Genomic DNA, 15,156 nt, shown 5'->3' with positions numbered 1-15,156 from the left:
CTTCATTTCCCCCAACCCCCCCTACAGTCCCATGCCACCCCCTCCATGTCTGTGCTCAGCTCAGCTCAGCAGCTCAAAGCGGGTCTCTTTTTGTCTCTCAGGCTCCACTAAGCTCTAGTCCTAAGAGATGTGGTGGTGCCCCAGGTTTTCTACCGTCCCCCACCCCCCACCCTCCAACTTCCTCCAGTATCTTGCAGGGATAATCACATAGTCCATGTTAGTCCAAGTGTAGAGGAAGCCAATCAGCAAACCTCTTACACTGACAAAACAAAACAGGACTAAAGATTGATGCTGTAGTAGCAGACTTTGAGGTAGACATGGAGGAGGGATGAAGCTCTCTCTCTCTCTCTCTGTAGTGCAGAGGAATTAAACCGGATTGGGGAGAGCAGGGGAGAATCTGTGGTCCAAGGTGACTTTGTGATCGGGTTCCAGAGTACAGCTTCAAATCCTCCTCCTGTTTGTGTTGTGTGTGTGTGTGTTTGTCTGTGTGTGTGCACGCATGCATATGTGCGTACATACAGTATGTGCGTGCCTGTTTATCTCAGTGTCTGCTGTTGTAGAGCCCATGGCTGCTGGAGAAAACATTACATCTCCTCTGAAGCAGCAGTGACGCATGGCCCCCTCTCGCCCAACAATACGGTATTGACCTGGTCACATTGGGCCCAATGTTTGTCAGCTTTAACTCGATAGCGGTGCAGCCTTTGGCATTTTAGTTGACTTGAGTAGCTCGGCGTTGCAGCGGGCTCGTTCAAAGCCTTGGAGTAAATTCACTTAGACAGATGCGCTTCACAGACTCCCCTCTCATTAAAGTGGATGGGTGGCAATGGTGACCACAGGGCATGGGAGGCAGATGTTGAGACATCACCATGCACCACTCTGAACATCCTATTATGTCATTATAGACTGAAATGAGGAGGGGAGGTACATTCTATCAGAAAATGTTGTAAATTGTCTATCGGAGTATTTCATAACAGTGTTAAGAAAGACCAGAAATGTAGAGTTTCATAATGTGTTTATGTGAGAGAGCAAGAGGGAAAGAGAGTGAGTGTTAGGAAGAGAAAACTGAAGTGAAGTGAAGGAAGAAGAGAAAGTGGCCAAGGCATTTCTGTGTGTTTTGTGTTTGCCATAATGGAACACCTCCTGCCTGTGGCTTGGATGACAAAAATAAGGAAGTGTAATAGAACATAAAAGAGGGGCGGGGTGAGGGGTGAGGTTCAGAGGTCGGAGGTGAGGGTGGCACTGCAGGGCCGGTTGATTGGGCGTGTGTGGAAGGAAGAGGTGTGTCCCCATGGCAGGCAGCTGTTTGTCCCAGCAAGATATCAGCAGCTCTAGCTCAGACCCAGCACCACGCTCCACTACATCCCAATAGGAGCCAAATCAGTGGGGGCACCAGGGAGCCCTGAGCCCTCGCAGTGCTTTATTTGGTCTGGAAAAGTTTGTTTGTTAAATGGAAAGTGTGAGGAAATGATCTGCTTCCAGAAGAGGCTTCCTGTTGGTGGGGTTAGGGTTAGGGTTAGAGGTTGAGTGACTTATTTATCTCGCGAGTGCTTGGACAGTGGGGTATTATTATCTCAGTCCCTTTTTATCACATGAGATGCTCTTGATGAAATTGGAACTAGAGACAGACAATCTAAACAGAGATTTGTCTTTATGTGATTGAGATCTCTGTGTATGTGAGTTTATGTGTAGCATTTGTTTGTGTTCAGGAGAAGGAGAGGCCTCAATAGCAGTGAGTCTGTCCCTGTGTTAGTCCCTTGAAAGTTAGGCTCTTTTAGAGCTGTTAAAAGGGACGCCCCTTCTTTGTGCCCAGTGTTCTGCCTGACGTATGGAAGCCCTTTTGTCCCCTCCTTTCATCTGGCTTCACAATAGGCCAGGCCGTTTGAAACACAACAGTAGATGAACTGCGCTGACAGTGTATTAAACTCTGATGAATTGCCAGTGCGAGGCATAGATCAATGTCCTTAAACCTTTAGCCTACACTGGGCCCAGGCCTTGTCTTGGTTAAATGGAACAGGTTGCTGGCTGTATGGCTGCTCTTTTCAAAAGACCTGATTATATTCATGTTTTGTTGAAGCAGAAGCCTTTTTAAAATGTGTAAATCACTGCAGTTAAAAAGGAGCCTCTTTAGTCACTCCCATTCAGGGAGTTGACATTGTGCATTCGTGGTTGAATGTTGATAATGGTGTTGGACATTTTGTGTGCATTTTGGTACAATTCTACATTTTATTTATCTTAAGAAGACCAAGATGTAAATGTGCCGTTAGACTGTGCAAAATAATATGTATTCATGGTTTTGTCGATTACAGATAAACTGCTAAATCCCATCCACTTTGTATAATATCATTGAAATAGTTCACTATGCATGTATTTGCAATTGCATATATCTGATTATATGTGAGACATATAGAGAGAGACAGAAAGAGTAACAGAGAGAGAGAGAGAGAGAGAGAGAGAGAGAGAGAGAGAGAGAGAGAGAGATAGAGAGAGAGAGAGAGATAGAGAGAGAGAGAGAGAGAGAGAGTAGACATACTATTGACAAGAGAGTATGAACCGCTGTGGTGGCATTCTTTATGGCCTCCAAGAGTCTAATAGGTTCACAAACATACTTGAGATGTCTGATATGCAGCTTGTGGCCCCTACCTCTGACCCCTTAATGACTTCTTAGGGCAGCCTGTTGACACAGATCCCAGCTTCAGCCACTTAAGAAGAACAACAGGGCCAGACCACTGGACCTCCATGCAGGCTCTGCCTCCTACAGGGACTGTCTAGCGTCTCCACCACCACCATCTCTCACAGCAACAGACAGATGAATCACAGGTGGTAGGACCACACACTCAATTCATTTGGAGCATTCTGGAATCATATATCCATTTGATAATATATCCATTGTGTTAATATATTCACATATTCCTTTGGACAGAACATGAAGAGAAAATTATGGCTATTCTAGTATGCACAACCTTGTGATTGCTGAGAGTTAGAGAGTGCTTCGCTCTTGCAGATGGGTTATCATAGAGTAGCTAAACTGAGTGAAAGGTAGAAATTCTCTCTCTCTCTCTCGCTCTCTCTCTCTCTCTCTCTCTCTCTCTCTCTGTCTGTCTGTATGTCTGTCTCTCTGTCTCTCTCTGTCTCTTTCTCTGTTTGTTCTGTAGTTTGTCCTCTCCATCCTTCTCATCAGTTATTTTCCCTCCAGGTGTGGTTCAGCAACAGAAGGGCCAGATGGCGCAAGCAGGCAGGAGCCAATCAGCTGGCCGCCTTCAACCACCTGTTACCTGGAGGCTTCCCGCCCACGGGGATGCCCAGCCTACCTACCTACCAGCTACCTGAGTCCTCATACCCCGGCACTACACTGTCACAGGGTAAGACACACACACATGCCCGCACATACACACACACCGACACACACACATGCGCACGCACTCACACACAAGCCTCCACATCTGCTTATCCCAGAGGCTCTGTTTTGGGCAAAAATGTTTGTGTAAATGGACGTGTTTTAATCTAATCTAGGTAGCACTTGGGTTACAAATATCTATGGTATGTCTGCTACACATTTAGAGCATGTTAACATAATATTATATCATATAACAGTTATGTGCTAAATATAGGATCCATACAGCAACTAGCCTTTGTTACACGATGACAGGGAAACAGCCTTTAACGGAGTTTGCTACCAATTACAAGAGCAGGATATTTCTAAGCTACAAACAGTATGAAAAGGGGTCACATGATGTCTGAGCCGGCATGAGCCACTGCTAAAACATAATTTTATTGTGCTATTTTCAAAATAAACTATCTCCTTACGTTTAGTGTTTAATCTGTCTGGGGGTTTGAGACCATTAAGGTGTAATAAGTTGTTTACAAGGCTGAGGTTTGAGAACAGTATATTTAGTCGTTGCTCTCTTGGCTCACTCCCTTATCCAGGCTCTGTGTTGTTGTTTTTGTTGTTGTTATTGGTTCAGATGTCAGCAGTACGTTGCATCGGCCCCAACCCCTGCCTCCGTCCTCCATGCACCAGGGCGGACTCTCTGACGGCAGCTCCCCCTACGGCCTCTCGTCCAATCGCCACAGCTTCTCCAGCTACTCAGACACCTTCATGAGCCAATCAGCTGCCAGCAACCACATGAATCCGGTCAGCAATGGCCTCTCCCCACAGGTCAGTTCAAGGCCAAGGGCACGTCTCCCCTATTTCCTCCCTGTCTTGCCTCTTTTGATATGGATGTGTACCGTAAGCTACATAAAGTAACATTTTTACAAAAAATGCTTCTGATATAGACATCTGACCATTTTAATGATTCAATGACCCAAGGTTTAAATTATGTATATAATTGCAATTTGCTGAACCACCATTCAATTAGAAAAATCAACTCAGTACTAGGCTACTGTATGTCGATCCATCGTCTTTTATTTGAGCTTCTAAAGCTCTGGGTTTTCATTGGCTCATTTAAATTGATACAATAATAAAACAATTGGATTAACATCAACAAATTAAAATTAATCTTGATAGAGGCACATCTGCTCCAAAACAGCAGTTTCCACTTTCCTGGGACATCAAAATCCTACTCCGAACATGAGAAACACATGTGAATGAAATAATTAGCTAAAGCTTAGAAATGTAGGCACTTAATCTTCTACAAGTAATTGTTCGAAGTTGGTAGACCTTAGTATTATATGGTATTCCATTAATCTTGTACGATAATTGTCTTCATCTCTGAGTCTGGGCTGTGTGCAGTGTCTATCTGTAGGGGAAATGGCTGGCTACAGTAGGCTTGTAGAGTAGGGGCTGTGTAGGGCTACCCTGCTGCCCTCCATGGCCTCCTAACCCCCCAGTCATGCTGCTTCCCCTTCCCTCCTCTCCTCTCAGCCCTCCACACAGTGAAAGTACTTTGGAGCATTAGAGTAATTAGATGCGTCGCTGTCCAAATTGGGGTTTGAATTAATAGGCATTGGATTCCCCTCTAACCGAGCAATTCTCTTCTGTCGTAGAAAATGCAATTGCTTTGCCCCTGTGTGCATGTGTGTGTGTTAGCATGTGTGTGTGTGTGTGTGTGTGTGTGTGTGTGTGTGTGTGTGTGGTGTGTTTCTCAAAAGCTGGAGATTCCACGTTATCTTCTTTGGGCACCTCCATTAATGAGCATTTAAAATGTGACTATGTAAGGGGTTGAGCCTTAAGTAAGTTGCACAGAATGGAAAATGATTTGTATTGATGCAAATCATGTGTAAGGAGTTAATTATACACAATTACCCATCAATACTGGCCAGTCTTGCCCACCCTCACCAACAATATTTGGTTAACAAGCAGAAAATAAGATTGAAATGGTGTGTAAAGAGTTGAAAATGAATTTCATTGCTGCATTTGTCCGCAATTTCCCCCTCTTTCACACGTGTTTTATTGAGTTTTTGTATTTCTTCAAATATTTCTCAAAGCAGATTGGAAACATTCTTGGTATTACCCCTCTTTCTTAATGGAAGAAAGAATTAAGGATTTTGGTGACAAAAAATGAGATTTTCTCTCCCGCTGGAGCGTCAGAGGATAACATGGAGGCTCACAGCATGCTTGATTGTTAGTTGTGGCACAGGGGCTTTAAGTGCTAATGCTCTCACTGCAAACCTGCAGAAAACACCAGGAACATGGACCGCTTTTTTCATTAATGGCTCTACAGTACTGAATAAGGGCTGACGATACAGCAGCTCCCTTTCTCTCCCTCTCTTCCCAAGCATTCCACTACGTGTTTGGATAATACACACTTCCTGTTTAGCACTGGGGATTAGGACCTTGAATAACTGTCAAAAATCAATAATTATATTAAGTCGATCTAAAAAAAGATTCATATAATTTTTACATTGTTAATTTTCTAAGCAGAATGTGGTTTATTGTAATATATGTGTTATTTTATTTGGGTTGTTAATAAGACTGGTATTTGACAGGTATGCTTTAAAACCAACATGGAGGTATAATAGTCTCCCGAGTGGCGCAGTGCTAGCTGTGCCACTAGAGATCCTGGTTCGAATCCAGGCTCTGTCGTAGCCGGCCGCGACCGGGAGACCCATGGGGCGGCGCACAATTGGCCCAGCGTCGTCCGTGGTAGGGGAGGGAATGGTCGGCAGGGATGTAGCTCAGTTGGTAGAGCATGGCATTTGCAACGCCAGGGTTGTGGGTTCAATTCCCACGGGGGGCCAGTATGATTTTTTTTTTAAATAATGTATGCACTCACTAACTGTAAGTCGCTCTGGATAAGAGCGTCTGCTAAATGACTAAAATGTAATGTAAATAATATTTAACCCCTCACAGTATGCCATGTGACATTCCTTTCACTCTCTCACTATGTGGAGATGGATGTTCTCTGACAGAGGAATCAGTGTTCATACTGCCTCAATGTTCTGCTGCTCACACACACACACACACACACACACACACACAACTCAGCCTGTCTAACTCTATCCGTCTGTAGTTAAACAGATGTCGTTTCAGTTCTCTCAAATGCATCTCATCTTGAATGTTGTTGTTGACATAGATTTAGTTTCACGTAGATTGGGACTGTGATTTTTTTTATTAGATAGTTTATATACTGTGTTTTCACTCTCCTGTCTTCCTCCTTCTATGTAATGAAAAAACAAACCAATACAAATAGACTCTCCATCATGATGGAAATGATAATTTTATATTGTGGGTTTTCAGACATCATCTGTCCGGAGGAGATATGCCTGTGTGTTGGTATGGGTGAGCTATTTTCTCTAGTGTCTGGTATTGATGGGCTACCCTTTACTGGTAAAGATTGACAAAAATTCTGTGATTCACAGTAAATGGGCTGCGGTGGCCAACTGCCATGTTTGTAATGGAATCCTGCTGCGTTTAGCATTGCCGACAGGTGCTTGCACCCATCCCAATCCCATAACCTTTCCCGACAGCGCACGTTTTCCCATTACGGCCGCTGGAAAAGCCATCCACACCGGCACAGGGGTTGTTGTCATGTGGGATATAAGTTTGGCTGGTTTGAGAGAGAGGCACTAGCTATGTCAGGGGCAGGGTGATGGGTTAAGCTGTGCTTGGCTGGGCCAGAGGTATGAGAGCAGAGTTGTTGTGTTGCTCCTGTTTCATTTGGTGTCACAGCAGGTGTTGGATAGAGGCCAGGAGTATGAGGTGGAGAAATATCAGCAGCGACTGAAAACATTATTATTGCTTTTTTGATGGAGTGACTTTTGCGTCAGTCACCTGGAACTCTCTGGGTTTGAAGAGCTGAGAGGATTTCGTTCACAACAAATATTTCCCAAACTTTTCATTTGTGAAACATGATATTTTGGAAGTCTTCATGACCCTAAATACTCACAATGACATACTATAAGTTGTTACAAGCTATATAAACAAGTATGCCATGCTGTGGCGAAAGCTTCAGTTGCGATTCCTTTTACAGTACCTTAATAACCAGAAAGTAATTGGTTAAATAATGAAGACGTGACTGAAGAACTCATTGACAACAACTTAGCTCTTCCTGGTCCTTAAAAGCATACTGTGTACTAATAGTACTACAGACTATTTAGAACATACTGTTTAGTAAAAACGTATGCAGTAAGCAACAAATAGCAACATACTACTCATCCATACTGAGAAGGTGTCATCTAATGTGCAATCAAGCTTGTTCCCCGCCAATCATTCATTTTTGTAGATCGCGTCCCCTATTCTGATTATCAGCTGTTGTCAAACTCACGTGGGTGTGAAAAGACGATTCTCTTCCTCATCAGTGTGCAGCAAAATTAGACTAAATGAAAATCCAAAATGAGTATGACATCCTGGCATTTAAAGCATACTCAAGTTTCAAGATTTCACATACTATAAAACGTTCTATTTTCGCATACCTAAAAGCCTACTATTTAAAACGCAAGTATGGGTATTCGGACACGGCCAATAACATATAGCAAAATAAATACAATTTCACATTTGTTCTAATGAAATGTAGCCTTGAAATTGTTCTAATTGTTCCAAGTTCCGACAGTCTATCTGTTATCCATTTTAAGCACAGGTAGTTACATTTTATTTACAAAGCCTACTGTACCTGGTTATGGCATGGTGAACCAGCACTGTAAAAGGAAGTGTAACCAAAGCTTAGGTGGTCTAAATCCTCCCCAGAAACAATATCAGGTCATAGGAAACTCCACGGACACCATTAAGTCTCTCCATATAAGCCTTTGAAGCGCTAGCTGTTCTTGGGAGTTGTGTTCTTTGGCAGCCGTTTGGGCTGAATTCCGCTTTATTGCATGACAGGGACACCTGCTGGGAGAGGGGAGAAAACAACTGCTCCTCATGAGGCTTCGACAGTACCAAGAGTTAAGAATTTGAATTCTAACCTTACAAGGGAAGAAGCCCTCTGTAATGAAGTGCAAACATTGCAAAGTGTTTAGACAAATCCTGGGATATTGAATTTGAGGATAACATACAGCGGGACACGATGCATCGTCTCTCTCAGAGTGAAATAACAGACAGCGGGACACGATGCATCGTCTCTCTCAGAGTGAAATAACATACAGCGGGACACAATGCATCGTCTCTCTCAGAGTGAAATAACATACAGCGGGACACAATGCATCGTCTCTCTCAGAGTGAAATAACATACAGGAAAATACTGTCAGTTGATCAACCACACTCAGGGTGTAGTGGGCTGTTGGTAATACCATAGCTGAAAAACACGTCTATACCTGCCAGTTATTACTGTGAAATAAAATAGTATTTGACATATTTGACCCTTTGGATCAAACCTGGAATAGATCAAACAGGTCCACACACAAGAGGACCGGTTTAGGTCAAATTGAAGCACATAGTAAAGCTAAAAATCCTTATGGATTCAGCATAGATTATTTTCAGTTTCTTTATTTATTTATCCAAAATGGTAAAAAGGATAACTATAAGATATTCCACAAGCTTAAAGGGTTATGTGTGTTAGGATTCTAAGCAATAACTTGAGAAATATCACCTTTGTTGGTTAAATCATGGTAGTTAGTTATCGCTCCGTTTTACCCTGTTCTAGAAGGGACGTGTGTTTTGGAATTAGAGGGACCATGTGTGTGAGGAGGGCCTGTGGTGCTGTGGGAGTGGGCTGGGCCTAATCACACACACACACACACACACACACACACACACACACACACACACACACACACACACGCACAGGGGATCAGAGGCAGGCAGAGCGGCTCTCACCCCTGCCTCCCTTTGATCCGTGTCCCCAGGCCTGCCTGGCCGCCTGCTCTGCACCGCACCACGCACGCTGACACCACGCACGCTGACACCACGCACGCTGAAACCACGCACGCTGACACCACGCTACGCTCGCCTCACTAGCGACTCCCCCAACTGTCTAACAGAGATAAGCCAGGGGAGACTCCAAACTGCCGCTGCCACTCTTCTCTTCCATTAGCGAGCACTGTCGCTTCTTTAAAAATGGGATGAATTCTGTTTAAGACGCCAACACTAGTCGTTGCCAAAAAGAGGGAGAGAGACAGATAGAGGGAAAATGGAGGGAACAATTTTGAAGCTCTGACTCCATTCCGCCCCCCTCTCTGACTTCTAACAAGACATCCTGCACCTGAATACCAATGAGAGAGGGAGATTCATGTAGTCCCCCACATTATTAAAAGTTGGGCATTAAGCCTCTCACCAGGCACCATGTCAGCTGGCAAGCTCCACTGACAACTAATCAAAGAGGATGAGCACATAGCCTGCATTCATAGCTCAGCCTCTCGCAGAGCAAGAGGGGAATACATAGACGTTAATTAGAACTCCCATTAAAACAAATACTGTTTCAATTTGGCAAGTATAAAAAAAGATATAAGAGGCTTAAAAAAAAAAAAACGAGACCTGCTCTTGGCAGCTGCCAAGAAAATCAAGAGAGTGTAAATCATATCCACTGGCTATATGTTTTAGCATAGATTATTAGGGCTTGCTGCTTGTTTAGCACGTCTGAACTCGGAGGAAAGGATTGCTGGTATCACAAACATACACGTACAAACATTGGCGATATGGGGCTTTGTCTGTATGTAGCTATGTATAAGATTGAATGGTGTTTTAGGTGCTTTTAGTGTGGGTATTTTATATGATGCAAAGATCAAATGTTTTTCCCAAACAGGCTTGTACTCTCTAAACCAGTTAATGGGCTCTCTATCTGTGGTTGGTTCCATGCCTGTGTTCTCTATAGCTCCTCTAACCCCCTAGAGCAGCTAAGTGAAACCAATATGCTCTTTGCCTCTCGTTTCAAAGAAATATCTTTGGATATGGTTTCATTTATTTATTATCTATTTTTCACCTACTAACCTTTCCTCTTCTTTTTTTATTGACAACTCTTGCCAATAGTACATCTACTCTCTCTCTCTCTCTCTCTCTCTCTCTCTCTCTCTCTCTCTCTCTCTCTCTCTCTCTCTCTCTCTCTCTCTCTCTCTCTCTCTCTCTCTCTCTTTCTCTTTCCGTCGCTCTCTTCTCCCCACACCCAGATGAAAGGCTATGGCGGACAATAAAAATGCTATTTAAATGCAAGGGTGTTTGTGTGCGGGTGAGAGATATTTCCTGCAGAAAGTGAGCTGTTGCATCCTGATAAATAGTCATTATAAGGGAATGGGATTTACATTTATCTTGCAGAGGCAGCCAATATACGTACATTTCAGTAAATTCTAGAAGTTGAGGATTTAAGTAGGAAATGACTGAGACTGATTCACATGTGTGTCCCACACAGACAAAATGCCTATAAGATGGAGAATGGTATTGCCTTTATTAAAGTATAGGCACATACATCGATCCTATCTTGAATACCAATTACACACCGGCGTACACTGTGGAACATGCTGAATAAGTTTTATTCCATAGATTTGTGGCATTATTTTTCATTGCAAATAATGTATTGGTTTTCTTCTACTCTATTTCATATTATTATAACCAAGTATTATCATTATTATTATTAATATTAATATTTACAGTCTCTTACCTTCCCCTTGTTGGAGTGGGAAGTGTTAATGCTGAGGAGGCAGGTGAAGTGAAGTCTGGTGTATGAGGTATGCACACTGTTGTGACCTCTGTGGGAGGGGTCAGGGGATGGCAGCGTCGCAGCAGGGCCGGGCTGCAGTCAACCTGCCCTGCTAGCCTTCTGGAGGTTGGGGATGTTGTCTGGCTGTATGTGTTTCCTGTTAGTTCCAGATGCCTCTCTGACAGGTGCATGGACGTGATTAATACTCTGTCTCTGGCCATATCTCTCTCTCTCTCTCTTTCTCTCTCTCTCGCTCTCTCTCTCTCTCTCTCTCTCTCTCTCTCTCTCTCTCTCTCTCTCTCTCTCTCTACTCACTCACTCTCTCTCTCTCCCTCTGTCTTTCTCTCTCTCTTTCTGAGTCCCTCATTGGCACCCTGTCACTAAATAAAAATAGAATGTGTTACTTAAGATACTGTATTTTGTAAACTTTACACATAAACATTGTTTATTTCTCTCGCTCTCTCTCTCTCTCTCTCTCTCTTATTCCTTCTCGTGTGCAAATGAGAATATGCGAGGTGGTTTGGTCCCCAGCTGGTTGTCTTGTGTGGCAGCCCGTTCCTCTCAAACTCCAGCTGAGAGCTATTTCACTATTTATTTACATGTAATTATGACTATGAGGTGCAGATATTAACACTGTCAAGAACAATTTGACCTGACATTTTTCAGTAGGCCTGGCTCCTGCTGGTTTTAGCAAACAACCCCCCCCCCTCCCCGATCCGCCTCGCTTTCTTCTCCGAGCTGCTCCCTCATACACACAGCCCTGCCTCACTGAAACCACTCTGGTGGAATCAGAAAATCTGCCGTTTAATTTGGCAGAGGCGGTGGTGCGAGGTGAGTTGCAGTGTGTGTGTGTGTGTGTGTGTGTGTGTGTGTTTGTGTGTGTGTATGTGTTTGTATTGGAGTGGGTTGCTCTTGTTCCTGGTGGCTGAATCCATCCCATAGTAAGTCAAGCATATCACTAGCAGAGAATAGAGGATTGCTCCCCACACGTTCTCCAATTGCAGCCCAATAGACGTAACCTCTGGTTAGTGAGGGGCCCTGCGTGCACAGTGGGCCGTTTAGGAGGAAGGGAGTCCTTTCTCTGGCTAGTAGCAGGCAGCTGTGCTCCATTGAACACAAGGATAGAGAAGACGCGTGGGGGCAGGGAATGGGTCAGAGAAGAAAATGCATTTAATCAAATCTATTACAAAGCTATTATTCTCCAATTACATTTTATGAAACATTGCTTGCTACATCCATTTTTGGACTTATAAATTAATGATATATACCCATTGATTCTTGAAGAATATAATTTATAAATGCCTTATGAGCTTAGAACCCAAAATATAAGCTTGTTTTACCTCAATGTTTGTAAACAACGTAAATGTAAACAACACTGTATAGCCTCAAAACATGGTTAAAATTATACATTTGATATCATGAATGGTCAGTCCTTGCACCCCAGTCTCTCCCTTAGCTTTTTTGCAAAACAGGTGGGGAGCATACTTTGTAATGGTTTCAATTAAGGATTCTAGCTTTAAGATCTTGTGGAATTTCGTTTGATATTCTGCTTGTTTAGGTCTCCAGTTTATCTGTTTGATAAAATGGTGCAGCTCAGTGTTTGTGGAGAGAAGTGCTAGAGAGCTTAGTGGAGAGACATAGGGACACTGTGGTAGTATGGCTAATGTTGTGAGAAGTGACAGCTTGTTCCAATGCCCGCTAATCATCCTCATCTGTGCCCGGCATGTCAATGCCCAGATTCTGTCAGTGCCAATCAGACACTTAATTGAACACAATTAACACCCCCCCCTTCCCTGCCATACACCCCAAGCTCTTCAAATACCTATTTCTCTCTCTCTCTCCCTCCACTCTCTCTACTCCCCATCCTGTCTCTCTCTTCATCCTGTCTCTGTCTCTCCTTGTCCCATAGCATTGGCGGCGGAAGACACTTTTCACTTTTGATTAACGTGCCGCGGCCAATTAACGCACTGACACGCAGGCCAGGGCCCGTCATCTGCTGCCTGCCACCAACGCAGCTGTCTGCGTCCTGGCCCCACACCGCTCCCACCACCTCCACCATGACCAAAACGCACTAATTCAATTTATGCAATCGCTGTTATTTTTAAATAGTCATTTTGTCTGCTCAGATGAGGGGCCTTACTGCCCGCTGGGCTGCACCTCTCATGTGAGAAGGAGGGATGAGGGGGAGAGAGGGAGGGGTGGACTTGGGGTTGCACTGGTCCATTGACTCTAGAAAAAGTCCTTGATCTTTAAATATTTTATTCTCTTTCCTAGTTGTTTTCAAAATGAAGGAATTTATGCTGTTGTTTATTTGATTTGTAAGTTTGATTTCATTTTGTTCATTGCAAAATCATTTTACCCTGCATTCTTGAATTGATCAGTAAAATAAAGTTTAAAATAGATTTGGAGTAATATGGGCATCAAAGTTTATTTTAATCAGTTCTCAGAAATAATTGTAAAATATTCCATATTTGATATGGGATATTCCTCATCATTTTAGTCATTGCCCAAGTTTGAATTATTTTCTATTTACATATATTTGGTTCCTCAATCAACCAACACTAACCAGACAGTATACTCAATTTACTTGACTTATAGGTCAGTGAATTCAACCATACATTTATTCTCTGTAATCACACCCTCAGGACTGGCCTTGAAAAATCGACCCAAATTTGGTGTCATCATCATCCCTGATCTGAAGTGATTCCCAGCTGAGGCGTGTATCAGCCAGGCAGATCTGCCAAGGTGTGAGATGTTATTCTGCGCCCCTCAGATAACTTCCAGATATTTAGTGTTTATTTTCTCCTCTCTGCCCCGGTGACCTCTGCCGAACTTAAAGGTACGTCTTGGGGGCATTCGATTTTGGCAGAACGGGGAGCGATCGGTGACAGGGGAGCTAATCCAGTCTTGCGCAGATTAAGAGCAGTGTTTGTGGAGTGGGGTGTGTTGGCGCGGGCGCCGGGAATGGAACACAGGGCTGTCCTATCAGCTCTCCAGGCAGGCTGGCCCTCAGGCCAACTTTAGTCCTAGAGGAGTCTTTGTACTTCCCAAATCCTCTCTCTTACACTCTCTCTTTCTGTCACTTCTCTCTCCTCTTTCCCCTCGCTTTACATCTCTTTCTCTCTTTTGCTTATACTGTATCACTATTTCTTTCAGATGCAAAAACTTTGTCTGTGAAATATTTTAGTGAAAATTTAAAAATGTACAAGTATAGTGAACATTTTCATCTGTCTGTTGCTATTGCAGGTCACTGGATAAACAGTGAGCACAGGTGCATTCTGACCTGATCAAATACAATTACATTTTCATTGTCACATGCTTCGTAAACAACAGGTGTAGACTGACAGTGAAATGCTTACTTATGGGCCCTTCCCAACAATGCAGTATGCAATAACAAATACATATGATTTATTTTTATTTTTATTTTTAATACACAAGGAATAAATACACAATGAGCAATGATAGCTTGGCTATATACATGGGGTACCAGTACAGAGTCAATGTGCAGTGGTATGAGGTAATTGAGGTAGATATGTACATATACAGTGCATTTGGAAAGTATTCAGACCCGTTGACTTTTTCCACATTTTGTTACGTTACAGCCTTATTCTTAAATGGATTAAATAGATTTTTCCCTCATCAATCTACACACAATACCCCAAAATGACAAATCAAAAACAGGTTTTTAGGAATTTTAGCAAATGTATTAAAAATAAAAAACTGAAATATCACATTTACGTAAGTATTCAGACCCTTTACTCAGTACTTTCTTGAAGCAACTTTGGCAGCGATTACAGCCTCGTGTCTTCTTGGGTATGACGCTACATGCTTGGCACACCTGTATTTGGGGAGTTTCTCCCATTCTTCTCTGCAGATCCTCTCAAGCTCTGTCAGATTGGATGGGAAGCGAAGCTGCACAGCTATTTTCAGGTCTCTCCAGAGATGTTAGATCGGGTTCAAGTCCGGGCTCTGGCTGGGCCACTCAAGGACATTCAGAGGTTTGTCCCGAAAGACACTACTGCGTTTTCTTGGCTGTGTGCTTAGGGTCGTTGTCCTTTTGGAAGGTGAACCTTTGCCCCAGTCTGAGGTCCTGAGTGCTCTGGAGCTGGTTTTCATCAAGGATCTCTCTGTACTTTGCTCCGTTCATCTT

The 15,156-nt window shown here is 43.3% G+C and overlaps 1 protein-coding gene across 8 annotated transcripts in view; it reads left to right on the top strand.

Moving 5' to 3' along the window:
• The window catches only part of LOC121577703 (paired box protein Pax-7), a 62,270-nt gene that overhangs the window by 38,384 nt on the left and 8,730 nt on the right, over window positions 1–15,156 (top strand). For all 8 annotated transcript variants that reach the window (XM_041891514.2, XM_041891513.2, XM_041891512.2 and 5 more), the window contains exons 6-7: window positions 3,194–3,359; window positions 3,963–4,156. In XM_041891514.2, the coding sequence (XP_041747448.1) occupies window positions 3,194–3,359; window positions 3,963–4,156 (360 nt within the window). The remainder of the gene's footprint in view (window positions 1–3,193; window positions 3,360–3,962; window positions 4,157–15,156) is intronic.

This window comes from Coregonus clupeaformis, chromosome 12, assembly GCF_020615455.1.
Source record: "Coregonus clupeaformis isolate EN_2021a chromosome 12, ASM2061545v1, whole genome shotgun sequence".
Taxonomy (NCBI): Eukaryota; Metazoa; Chordata; class Actinopteri; order Salmoniformes; family Salmonidae; genus Coregonus; species Coregonus clupeaformis.
Note: the sequence above shows the minus strand (reverse complement) of the source record. Positions and strands in the feature narration are given on the sequence as shown.